The sequence below is a fragment of the Oncorhynchus nerka genome, linkage group LG18, assembly GCF_034236695.1.
Source record: "Oncorhynchus nerka isolate Pitt River linkage group LG18, Oner_Uvic_2.0, whole genome shotgun sequence".
Lineage (NCBI taxonomy): Eukaryota > Metazoa > Chordata > Actinopteri > Salmoniformes > Salmonidae > Oncorhynchus > Oncorhynchus nerka.
The window spans coordinates 5263899-5277127 of NC_088413.1; the positions used below are offsets into that span (position 1 = coordinate 5263899).

The 13229-nt window shown below is 47.1% G+C and overlaps 1 protein-coding gene across 1 annotated transcript in view; it reads left to right on the forward strand.

Moving 5' to 3' along the window:
• The first annotated feature begins 2389 nt into the window (after positions 1-2389).
• Positions 2390-13229, forward strand: part of LOC135561536 (carboxypeptidase E-like) — a 37754-nt gene continuing 26914 nt past the window's right edge. The window contains exons 1-3 of the mRNA XM_065003232.1: positions 2390-2444; positions 11797-11936; positions 12612-12711. Of these exons, the coding sequence (XP_064859304.1) occupies positions 11799-11936; positions 12612-12711 (238 nt within the window). The 5' untranslated portion in view covers positions 2390-2444; positions 11797-11798. The remainder of the gene's footprint in view (positions 2445-11796; positions 11937-12611; positions 12712-13229) is intronic.

A 13229-nucleotide genomic window follows, 5' to 3' on the forward strand; every position in this document is an offset into this window, starting at 1 on the left:
GAGACCTAGTCAGTGATCCTGTCTGTCTGTGTCTGTTGTCTCCAGCTGGCTCCAGAGACCTAGTCAGTGATCCTGTCTGTGTCTGTTGTCTCCAGCTGGCTCCAGAGACCTAGTCAGTGATCCTGTCTGTCTGTGTCTGTTGTCTCCAGCTGGCTCCAGAGACCTAGTCAGTGATCCTATCTGTCTGTGTCTGTTGTCTCCAGCTGGCTCCAGAGACCTAGTCAGTGATCCTATCTGTCTGTGTCTGTTGTCTCCAGCTGGCTCCAGAGACCTAGTCAGTGATCCTGTCTGTCTGTGTCTGTGTTGTCTCCAGCTGGCTCCAGAGACCTAGTCAGTGATCCTGTCTGTGTCTGTTGTCTCCAGCTGGCTCCAGAGACCTAGTCAGTGATTCTGTCTGTGTCTGTTGTCTCCAGCTGGCTCCAGAGACCTAGTCAGTGATCCTGTCTGTGTCTGTTGTCTCCAGCTAGCTCCAGAGACCAAGGCAGTGATCCCCGATGGATAATGGAGATTCCATTCGTCCTCTCAGCTAATCTACATGGAGGAGATGTGGTGGCCAACTACCCCTACGATGAGACACGAAGTGGTAAACACACACACACACACCTACACACACACCACGCTACACACACACCACGCTACACACACACCACGCTACACACACACCACCCTACACACACCACGCTACACACACACCACGCTACACACACACCACGCTACACACACACACCACGCTACACACATAAACCACTGGTAACTAGACATCTCCTACAGTATAGAGTAGAGCATCATGGGTAATTTAAACCACTGTGAACTAGACATCTCCTACAGTGTAGAGTAGAGCATCATGGGTAATTTAAATCACTGTGAACCAGACATCTCCTACAGTGTAGACTAGAGCATCATGGGTAATTTAAACCACTGTGAACTAGACATCTCCTACAGTGTAGAGTAGAGCATCATGGGTAATTTAAACCACTGGACAACCAGACATCTCCTACAGTGTAGAGTAGAGCATCATGGGTAATTTAAACCACTGTGAACTAGACATCTCCTACAGTGTAGAGTAGAGCATCATGGGTAATTTAAACCACTGTGAACCAGACATCTCCTACAGTGTAGAGTAGAGCATCATGGGTAATTTAAACCACTGTGAACCAGATATCTCCTACAGTGTAGAGTAGAGCATCATGGGTAATTTAAACCACTGTGAACCAGACATGAAGCTGAGTAAATGACACAAAAATTAAACTTAAGAATGGGAAGCATAGAAATAAAACACATATAACAGATCTACCTCTACTTAGACTTCATTTCAATGAGAATTTCAGATCTATAACTCATATTTCTATGTGAATTTGGTCAGGTTAAGCCCAAAAAAGTTACATAATGCCACTGCTAATAAGTGCAAATAAGTTATCCCCCCCATTCCCTCTTTTCTCCCCTCTCCCCCCATTCCCTCTTTTCTTCCCCCCCATTCCCTCCTCTCTCTCTCCCCCTCATTCCCTCTTTTCTCCCTCTCTCCCCCCCCCCCCTCATTCCCTCTTTTCCCTCCCTCTTTTCTCCCTCTCCCCCCCTCATTCCCTCTTTTCCCTCCCTCCCCCTCATTCCCTCTTTTCTCCCTCCCTCCCATCCTCCCTCCCTCTCCCACCCCCCCCCTCTTTTCTCCCTCTTTTCTCTCCCTCCCTCCCATCCTCCCCTCCCTCTCCCACCCCCCCCATTCCCTCTTTTCTCCCTCCCCTCCCTCCCTCCCTCCCCCATCCTCTCTTCCCATCCTCCCTCCCCCCTCCCTCCCTCCCATCCTCCCTCCCTCCCTCCCTCCCTCCCTCCCTCCCTCCCTCCCTCCCTCCCACCTCCCTCCCTCCCTCCCTCCCTCTCCCATCCTCCCTCCCTCCTCCCCTCCCTCTCCCATCCTCCCTCCCTCCCTCCCTCTCCCTCTCCCTCCCTCCCATCCTCCCTCCCCCATCCTCCCTCCTCCCTCTCCCATCCTCCCTCCCTCTCCCATCCTCCCATCCTCCCTCCCTCCTCCCCTCCCTCTCCCATCCTCCCTCCCTCCCTCCCTCTCCCATCCTCCCCTCCCTCTCCCATCCTCCCTCCCCTCCCATCCTCCCTCCCTGCCTCCCTCCCCTCCCTCCCTCCCTCCCTCCCTCCCCTCCCTCTCCCATCCCTCCCCCTCCCTCCCACCTCCCTCTCTTCCCTCCCCCATCCTCTCTTCCCTCCCTCCCACCTCCCTCCCTCTCCCATCCTCTCTCCCTCCCTCCCTCCAGGTTCGACCCATGAGTACAGCGCCAGTCCTGATGACGTCACCTTTAAGTCTCTGGCGAAGTCCTACTCCCAGTTTAATCCTGTGATGTCAGACCCCAACGGGTCCGTGCAGGAAGAACCACGATGATACCAGCTTCACCGACGGCATCACAACGGAGGGGCCTGGTACAGCGTACCCGGAGGTAACACACAGACACTAGCTTCACCTACGGAGGGGCCTGGTACAGCGTACCCGGAGGTAACACACAGACACTAGCTTCACCTACAGAGGGGCCTGGTACAGCGTACCCGGAGGTAAACACACAGACACCAGCTTCACCTACAGAGGGGCCTGGTACAGCGTACCCGGAGGTAACACACAGACACTAGCTTCACCTACAGAGGGGCCTGGTACAGCGTACCCAGAGGTAACACACAGACACTAGCTTCACCTACAGAGGCCTGGTACAGCGTACCCAGACAACACACAGACACTAGCTTCACCTACGGAGGGGCCTGGTACAGCTACCCGGAGGTAACACACAGACACTAGCTTCACCTACAGGGCCTGGTACAGCGTACCGGAGGTAACACACAGACACTAGCTTCACCTACAGAGGGGCCTGGTACAGCGTACCCGGAGGTAACACACAGACACTAGCTTCACCTACAGAGGGGCCTGGTACAGCGTACCCAGAGGTAACACACAGACACTAGCTTCACCTACAGAGGGGCCTGGTACAGCGCACCCAGAGGTAACACACAGACACTAGCTTCACCTACAGAGGGGCCTGGGTACAGCAGGTAACCCTGAGAGGAAAGGTAACCTACTGAGACTACTACAACTACCGGAGGTAACCTGCTGATGCAACCCAGGTAACCTACAGACTACTACACTACACAAGGTAACCTAGGGGTAACCTACCTGTAACCTACTGACAGCGACTACCACACTACACAGGTAACACTACACAGCAGTGTCTGTGTGTTAGGTAACCACAGCAGTCTCAGTAGGTTACCTGTGTAGTCTCAGTACTACCAGTCTCTACAGAGGTAGCCAGTGGTACAGCTGTTACCTGTGTAGTCTCAGTAGGTTACCTGTGTAGGTAGTAGTCTCAGTAGGTTACCTGTGTAGTGTAGTAGTCTCAGAGGTTACCTGTGTAGTGTAGCAGTAGGTTACCTGTGTAGTGTAGTAGTCAGACAGTAGGGGCCTGGTACAGTGCGTAGGTTACCTGTGTAGTGTAGTAGGTAGGTTACCACACAGACACCTGTGTAGTGTAGTAGCTTCACCTACCAGAGGGGCCTGTGTAGTGTAGTAGTCTCAGGTTACCTGTCTGTGTTAGTGTAGTAGTCTCCAGTAGGTTACCTGTGTAGTGTAGTAGTCTCAGTAGGTTACACAGTCTCAGTAGGTTACCTGTGTAGTGTAGTCTCAGTAGGTTACCTGTGTAGTCTCAGTAGGTTACCTGTGTAGTGTAGCAGTCTCAGTAGGTTACCTGTGTAGTGTAGTAGTCTCAGTAGGTTACCTGTGTAGTGTAGTAGTCTCAGTAGGTTACCTGTGTAGTGTAGTAGTCTCAGTAGGTTACCTGTGTAGTCTCAGTAGGTTACCTGTGTAGTGTAGTAGTCTCAGTAGGTTACCTGTGTAGTCTCAGTAGGTTACCTGTGTAGTGTAGCAGTCTCAGTAGGTTACCTGTGTAGTGTAGTAGTCTCAGTAGGTTACCTGTGTAGTCTCAGTAGGTTACCTGTGTAGTGTAGTAGTCTCAGTAGGTTACCTGTGTAGTGTAGTAGTCTCAGTAGGTTACCTGTGTAGTGTAGTGGTCTCAGTAGGTTACCTGTGTAGTGTAGTAGTGTCAGTAGGTTACCTGTGTAGTGTAGTAGTCTCAGTAGGTTACCTGTGTAGTGTAGTAGTCTCAGTAGGTTACCTGTGTAGTGTAGTAGTCTCAGTAGGTTACCTGTGTAGTCTCAGTAGGTTACCTGTGTAGTGTAGTAGTCTCAGTAGGTTACCTGTGTAGTCTCAGTAGGTTACCTGTGTAGTGTAGTAGTCTCAGTAGGTTACCTGTGTAGTGTAGTAGTCTCAGTAGGTTACCTGTAGTCTCAGTGTTACCTGTGTAGTGTAGTAGTCTCAGTAGGTTACCTGTGTAGTCTCAGTAGGTTACCTGTGTAGTGTAGCAGTCTCAGTAGGTTACCTGTGTAGTCCAGTAGGTTACCTGTGTAGTGTAGTAGTCTCAGTAGGTTACCCGTGCACAGTAGTCTCAGTGCAGGTTCACCTGCAGTGTTAGTCCAGTAGGTTACCCGTGTAGTGTAGTAGTCTCAGTAGGTTACCTGTAGTCTCAGCAGGTTACCTGTGCAGTGTAGTAGTCCAGCAGGTTACCTGTGCAGTGTAGTAGTCTCAGTAGGTTACCTGTGCAGTGTAGCAGTCTCAGCAGGTTACCTGTGTAGTGTAGTAGTCTCAGTAGGTTACCTGTGTAGTCTCAGTAGGTTACCTGTGTAGTGTAGCAGTCTCAGTAGGTTACCTGTGTAGTGTAGTAGTCTCAGTAGGTTACCTGTGTAGTGTAGTAGTCTCAGTAGGTTACCTGTGTAGTGTAGTAGTCTCAGTAGGTTACTGTGCAGTGTAGTAGTCCAGTGTAGTAGTCTCAGTAGTCCTCAGTAGGTTACCTGTGTAGTGTAGTAGTCTCAGTAGGTTACCTGTGTAGTGTAGTAGTCAGGTTCAGTCTCAGTAGGTTACCTGTGTAGTGTAGTAGTCCCAGTAGGTTACCTGTGTAGTGTAGTAGTCTCAGTAGGTTACCTGTGTAGTGTAGTAGTCTCAGTAGGTTACCGGTGTGTGTAGCAGTCTCAGTAGGTTACCTGTGTAGTGTAGTAGTCTCAGTAGGTTACCTGTGTAGTCTCAGTAGGTTACCTGTGTAGTTAGCAGTCTCAGTAGGTTACCTGTGTAGTGTAGTAGTCTCAGTAGGTTACCTGTGTAGTGTAGTAGTCTCAGTAGGTTACCTGTGTAGTGTAGTAGCAGTAGGTTACCTGTGTAGTCTCAGTAGGTTACCTGTGTAGTGTAGTAGTCTCAGTAGGTTACCTGTGTAGTCTCAGGTTACCTGTGTAGTGTAGCAGTCTCAGTAGGTTACCTGTGTAGTGTAGTAGTCTCAGTAGGTTACCTGTTAGTCTCAGTAGGTTACCTGTGTAGTGTAGTAGTCTCAGTAGGTTACCTGTGTAGTGTAGTAGTCTCAGTACCCAGTGTAGTGGTCCTGCAGGTTACCTGTGTAGTGTAGTAGTGTCAGTAGGTTACCTGTGTAGTGTAGTAGTCTCAGTAGGTTACTGTGTAGTGTAGCAGTCTGTAGGTACCCAGTGTAGCAGTCTCAGTAGGTTACCTGTGCAGTCTCAGTAGCAGTTACCTGTGTAGTGTAGTAGTCTCAGTAGGTTACCTGTGTAGTCTCAGTAGGTTACCTGTGCAGTGTAGTAGTCTCAGTAGGTTACCTGTGTAGTAGTCTCAGTAGTTACCTGTGTAGTCTCAGTAGGTTACCTGTGTAGTGTAGTAGTCTCAGTAGGTTACCTGTGTAGTCTCAGTAGGTTACCTGTGTAGTGTAGTAGTCTCAGTCTCAGTAGGTTACCTGTGTAGTGTAGTAGTCTCAGTAGGTTACCAAAAGTGTAGTAGTGTAGGTGTAGTCTCAGTAGGTTACCTGTGTGGTGTAGTAGTCTCAGTAGGTTACCTGTGTAGTCTCAGTAGGTTACCTGTGTAGTGTAGTAGTCTCAGTAGGTTACCTGTGTAGTGTAGTGTCTCAGTGTTACCTGTGTAGTGTAGTCTCAGTGCAGGTTACCTGTGTAGTGTAGTAGTAGGTTACCTGTGTAGTCTCAGTAGGTTACCTGTGTAGTTAGCAGTCTCAGTAGGTTACCTGTGTAGTGTAGTAGTCTCAGTAGGTTACCTGTGTAGTGTAGTAGTCTCAGTAGGTTACCTGTGTAGTGTAGTAGTCTCAGTAGGTTACCTGTGTAGTGTAGTAGTCTCCCAGTAGGTTACCTGTGTAGTGTTACCAGGTTACCTGTGTAGTGTAGTAGTCTCAGTAGGTTACCCAGTGTAGTAGTCTCAGTAGGTTACCTGTGTAGTGTAGTAGTCTCAGTAGGTTACCTGTGTAGTGTCAGTAGGTTACCTGTGTAGTGTAGTAGTCTCAGTAGGTTACCTGTGTAGTGTAGTAGTCTCAGTAGGTTACCTGTGTAGTGTAGTAGTCTCAGTAGGTTACCTGTGTAGTGTAGCAGTCTCAGTAGGTTACCTGTGTAGTGTAGTAGTCTCAGTAGGTTACCTGTGTAGTCTCAGTAGGTTACCTGTGTAGTGTAGCAGTCTCAGTAGGTTACCTGTGTAGTGTAGCAGTCTCAGTAGGTTACCTGTGTAGTGTAGTAGTCTCAGTAGGTTACCTGTGTAGTCTCAGTAGGTTACCTGTGTAGTGTAGTAGTCTCAGTAGGTTACCTGTGTAGTGTAGTAGTCTCAGTAGGTTACCTGTGTAGTCTCAGTAGGTTACCTGTGTAGTGTAGCAGTCTCAGTAGGTTACCTGTAGTAGTCTCAGTAGGTTACCTGTGTAGTGTAGTAGTCTCAGTAGGTTACCTGTGTAGTGTAGTAGTGTGTAGGTTACCTGTGTCTCTCAGTAGGTTACATGTGTAGTGTAGTAGTCTCAGTAGGTTACCTGTGTAGTCTCAGTAGGTTACCTGTGTAGGCAGTCTCAGTAGGTTACCTGTGTAGTGTAGTAGTCTCAGTAGGTTACCTGTGTAGTGTAGTAGTCTCAGTAGGTTACCTGTGTAGTGTAGTAGTCTCAGTAGGTAGGTTACCTGTGTAGTGTAGTAGTCTCAGTAGGTTCAGTTACCTGTGTAGTGCTTCAGCAGTCTCAGTAGGTTACCTGTGTAGTGTAGTAGTCTCAGTAGGTTACCTGTGTAGTCTCAGTAGGTTACCTGTGTAGTGTAGTAGTCTCAGTAGGTTACCTGTGTAGTGTAGTAGTCTCAGTAGGTTACCTGTGTAGTGTAGTGGTCTCAGTAGGTTACCTGTGTAGTGTAGTAGTGTCAGTAGGTTACCAGTAGGTTACCTAGTAGTCTCAGTAGGTTACCTGTGTAGTGTAGTAGTCTCAGTAGGTTACCTGTGTAGTCTCAGTAGGTTACCTGTGTAGTGTAGTAGTCTCAGTAGGTTACCTGTGTAGTCTCAGTAGGTTACCTGTGTAGTGTAGTAGTCTCAGTAGGTTACCTGTGTAGTGTAGTAGTCTCAGTAGGTTACCTGTGTAGTCTCAGTAGGTTACCTGTGTAGTGTAGTAGTCTCAGTAGGTTACCTGTGTAGTCTCAGTAGGTTACCTGTGTAGTGTAGTAGTCTCAGTAGGTTACCTGTGTAGTCTCAGTAGGTTACCTGTGTAGTGTAGTAGTCTCAGTAGGTTACCTGTGTAGTGTAGTAGTCCAGTGTTAGTAGTAGTAGTCTCAGTAGGTTACCTGTGTAGTGTAGTAGTCTCAGTAGGTTACCTGTGTAGTCTCAGTAGGTTACCTGTGTAGTGTAGTAGTCTCAGTAGGTTACCTGTGTAGTGTAGTAGTCTCAGTAGGTTACCTGTGTAGTGTAGCAGTCTCAGTAGGTTACCTGTGTAGTGTAGTAGTCTCAGTAGGTTACCTGTGTAGTCTCAGTAGGTTACCTGTGTAGTGTAGCAGTCTCAGTAGGTTACCTGTGTAGTGTAGTAGTCTCAGTAGGTTACCTGTGTAGTGTAGTAGTCTCAGTAGGTTACCTGTGTAGTGTAGTAGTCTCAGTAGGTTACCTGTGTAGTGTAGTAGTCTCAGTAGGTTACCCAGTGTAGTAGTCTCAGTAGGTTACCTGTGTAGTGTAGTAGTCTCAGTAGGTTACCTGTGTAGTGTAGTAGTCTCAGTAGGTTACCTGTGTAGTGTAGTAGTCTCAGTAGGTTACCTGTGTAGTGTCAGTAGGTTACCTGTGTAGTGTAGTAGTCTCAGTAGGTTACCTGTGTAGTGTAGTAGTCTCAGTAGGTTACCTGTGTAGTGTAGTAGTCTCAGTAGGTTACCTGTGTAGTGTAGCAGTCTCAGTAGGTTACCTGTAGTAGTCTCAGTAGGTTACCTGTGTAGTGTAGTAGTCTCTGTGTAGTTAGCAGTCTCAGTAGGTTACCTGTGTAGTGTAGTAGTCTCAGTAGGTTACCTGTGTAGTGTAGTAGTCTCAGTAGGTTACCTGTGTAGTGTAGTAGTCTCAGTAGGTTACCTGTGTAGTGTAGTAGTCTCAGTAGGTTACCTGTGTAGTGTAGTAGTCTCAGTAGGTTACCTGTGTAGTAGTCTCAGTAGGTTACCTGTGTAGTGTAGTAGTCTCAGTAGGTTACCTGTGTAGTGTAGTAGTCTCAGTAGGTTACCTGTGTAGTCTCAGTAGGTTACCTGTGTAGTGTAGTAGTCTCAGTAGGTTACCTGTGTAGTCAGTAGGTTAGTCCTGTGTTAGTGTAGTAGTCTCAGTAGGTTACCAGTGTAGTAGTCTCAGTAGGTTACCTGTGTAGTGTAGTAGTCTCAGTAGGTTACCTGTGTAGTGTAGTAGTCTCAGTAGGTTACCTGTGTAGTGTAGTAGTCTCAGTAGGTTACCTGTGTAGTCTCAGTAGGTTACCTGTGTAGTGTAGTAGTCTCAGTAGGTTACCTGTGTAGTGTCAGTAGGTTACCTGTGTAGTGTAGCAGTCTCCGTAGGTTACCTGTGTAGTGTAGCAGTCTCAGTAGGTTACCTGTGTAGTCTCAGTAGGTTACCTGTGTAGTCTCAGTAGGTTACCTGTGTAGTGTAGTAGGTTACCTGTGTAGTGTAGCAGTCTCAGTAGGTTACCTGTGTAGTCTCAGTAGGTTACCTGTGTAGTGTAGTAGTCTCAGTAGGTTACCTGTGTAGTGTCAGTAGGTTACCTGTGTAGTGTAGCAGTCTCCGTAGGTTACCTGTGTAGTGTAGCAGTCTCAGTAGGTTACCTGTGTAGTCTCAGTAGGTTACCTGTGTAGTCTCAGTAGGTTACCTGTGTAGTGTAGTAGGTTACCTGTGTAGTCTCAGTAGTTACCTGTGTAGTGTTACCTGTGTTAGTGTAGTAGTCTCAGTAGGTTACCTGTGTAGTGTAGTAGTCTCAGTAGGTTACCTGTGTAGTGTAGTAGTCTCAGTAGGTTACCTGTGTAGTCTCAGTAGGTTACCTGTGTAGTGTAGTAGTCTCAGTAGGTTACCTGTGTAGTGTAGTAGTCTCAGTAGGTTACCTGTGTAGTGTAGTAGTCTCAGTAGGTTACCTGTGTAGTGTAGTAGTCTCAGTAGGTTACCTGTGTAGTGTAGTAGTCTCCGTAGGTTACCTGTGTAGTGTCAGTAGGTTACCTGTGTAGTCTCAGTAGGTTACCTGTGTAGTGTAGTAGTCTCAGTAGGTTACCTGTGTAGTGTAGTAGTCTCAGTAGGTTACCTGTGTAGTGTAGTAGTCTCAGTAGGTTACATGTGTAGTGTAGTAGTCTCAGTAGGTTACCTGTGTAGTCTCAGTATGTTACCTGTGTAGTGTAGTAGTCTCAGTAGGTTACCTGTGTAGTGTAGTAGTCTCAGTAGGTTACCTGTGTAGTCTCAGTAGGTTACCTGTGTAGTGTAGTAGTCTCAGTAGGTTACCTGTGTAGTGTCAGTAGGTTACCTGTGTAGTGTAGTAGTCTCAGTAGGTTACCTGTGTAGTGTAGTAGTCTCAGTAGGTTACCTGTGTAGTATCAGTAGGTTACCTGTGTAGTGTAGTAGTCTCAGTAGGTTACCTGTGTAGTGTAGTAGTCTCAGTAGGTTACCTGTGTAGTGTAGTAGTCTCAGTAGGTTACCTGTGTAGTGTAGTAGTCTCAGTAGGTTACCTGTGTAGTGTAGTAGTCTCCGTAGGTTACCTGTGTAGTGTCAGTAGGTTACCTGTGTAGTCTCAGTAGGTTACCTGTGTAGTGTAGTAGTCTCAGTAGGTTACCTGTGTAGTCTCAGTAGGTTACCTGTGTAGTGTAGTAGTCTCAGTAGGTTACCTGTGTAGTGTAGTAGTCTCAGTAGGTTACCTGTGTAGTCTCAGTAGGTTACCTGTGTAGTGTAGTAGTCTCAGTAGGTTACCTGTGTAGTAGTCTCAGTAGGTTACCTGTGTAGTGTAGTAGTCTCAGTAGGTTACCTGTGTAGTGTAGTAGTCTCAGTAGGTTACCTGTGTAGTCTCAGTAGGTTACCTGTGTAGTGTAGTAGTCTCAGTAGGTTACCTGTGTAGTGTAGTAGTCTCAGTAGGTTACCTGTGTAGTCTCAGTAGGTTACCTGTGTAGTGTAGTAGTCTCAGTAGGTTACCTGTGTAGTGTCAGTAGGTTACCTGTGTAGTGTAGTAGTCTCAGTAGGTTACCTGTGTAGTGTAGTAGTCTCAGTAGGTTACCTGTGTAGTATCAGTAGGTTACCTGTGTAGTGTAGTAGTCTCAGTAGGTTACCTGTGTAGTGTAGTAGTCTCAGTAGGTTACCTGTGTAGTGTAGTAGTCTCAGTAGGTTACCTGTGTAGTGTAGTAGTCTCAGTAGGTTACCTGTGTAGTGTAGTAGTCTCCGTAGGTTACCTGTGTAGTGTCAGTAGGTTACCTGTGTAGTCTCAGTAGGTTACCTGTGTAGTGTAGTAGTCTCAGTAGGTTACCTGTGTAGTCTCAGTAGGTTACCTGTGTAGTGTAGTAGTCTCAGTAGGTTACCTGTGTAGTGTAGTAGTCTCAGTAGGTTACCTGTGTAGTAGTCTCAGTAGGTTACCTGTGTAGTCTCAGTAGGTTACCTGTGTAGTCTCCGTAGGTTACCTGTGTAGTGTAGTAGTCTCAGTAGGTTACCTGTGTAGTCTCAGTAGGTTACCTGTGTAGTGTAGTAGTCTCAGTAGGTTACCTGTGTAGTGTAGTAGTCTCAGTAGGTTACCTTTGTAGTCTCAGTAGGTTACCTGTGTAGTGTAGTAGTCTCAGTTGGCTGCAGTACTTAATGCAGCTGGTGGCCACACCATATTATATTGACCTCCCTCCTTTGTTCAGGGACACTTTATTCCATTTCTGTTAGTCACATGTCTGTGGAACTTGTTCAGTTTATGAATCTTGTTGTATACTAATATTTACACATGTTAAGTTTGCTGAATTTATCCCCTCCCTCCCTCCCTCCCTCCCTCCCCTCCCTCCCTCCCTCCCTCCCTCCCTCCCCCCCCTCTCTCTTTCTCCCTCCCTCCCTCCCTCCCTCCCTCCCTCCCTCCCTCCCTCCTCCCTCCCTCCCTCCCTCCCTCCCTCCCTCCCCTCCTCCCTCCCTCCCTCCCCTCCCTCTCTTTCTCCCTCCCTCCCTCCCCTCCCTCCCTCCCTCTCTCTCCTCCTCCTCCCTCCCTCCTCTCTCCCTCCCTCTCTCTTTCTCTTTCTTCTCCCTCCCTCCCTCCCTCCCTCCCTCTCTCTCTCTCTCTCTCCCTCCCTCTCTCTCTCTCCCTCTCCCTCCTCCCTCCCTCCCTCCCCTCCCTCCCTCCCTCCCTCCTCCCTCCCCCCCTCTCTCTCTCTCCCTCCTCCCTCCCTCCCTCCCTCCCCTCCCTCCCTCCCTCCCCTCTCTGCCTCCCTCCCTCCCTCCCTCCCTCCCTCCAGGCATGCAGGATTTTAACTACCTGAGCAGTAACTGTTTTGAGATAACTCTGGAGCTGAGCTGTGACAAGTTTCCTGCTGAAGACACACTGAAGACTTATTGGGAGGAGAACCGCAACTCACTGGTCAACTACATAGAACAGGTACACCTACACACACACACACACACACACACACACACACACACACACACACACACACACACCGCAACTCATTGGTCAACTACATAGAACAGGTACACCTACACACACACACACACACACACACACACACCGCAACTCACTGGTCAACTACATAGAACAGGTACACCACACACACACACACACACACACACACACACACACACACACACACACACACACACACACAGAGACACAGACACACACACACACACACCGCAACTCACTGGTCAACTACATAGAACAGGTACACCTACACACGCACACACACACACACACACACACACACACACACACACACACACACCGCAACTCACTGGTCAACTACATAGAACAGACACACACACACACACACACCGCAACTCACTGGTCAACTACATAGAACAGACACACACACACACACACACACACACACACACACACACACACACACACACACACACACCGCAACTCATTGGTCAACTACATAGAACAGGTACACAGACACACACACACAGACACACACACACACACACACACACACACACACACACACACACACACACACACACAGACACACACACACACGTCATAATTGACATAAATATGTCTTATTTTACCAAAACATAAATTGTGTGTGTGTGTGTGGTGTGTGTGTAGGTGCATCGTGGTGTGAAGGGCTTTGTGCGTGACCTTCAGGGTGGAGCCATCTTTAACGCCTCCATCTCAGTGGAGGGCATCGACCATGACATCACTACAGGTACAACCAATCCCAGCCCTCCTCTCAGCCAACACTAATGGTGATGAGTTGATTGGAGAAAACATGCTGATTATATCATATTGATAATTGGTTATTGATTATTATGATATTGATTAAGTTTATTGATTATTATGATATTGATTAGAGTTGATTGATTATTATTAGAGTTTATTGATTATTATCATATTGATTAGAGTTTATTGATTATTATGATATTGATTAGAGTTGATTGATTATTATCATATTGATTAGAGTTTATTGATTATTATGATATTGATTAGAGTTGATTGATTATTATCATATTGATTAGAGTTTATTGATTATTATGATATTGATTAGAGATTTTATTTGATATTGATTAGAGTTGATTGATTATTATCATATTGATTAGAGTTTATTGATTATTATGATATTGATTAGAGTTGATTGATTATTATCATATTGATTAGAGTTTATTGATTATTATTATATTGATACATTGTTATTATAGTTAAGGACTGTGATAATGTTATTGATAA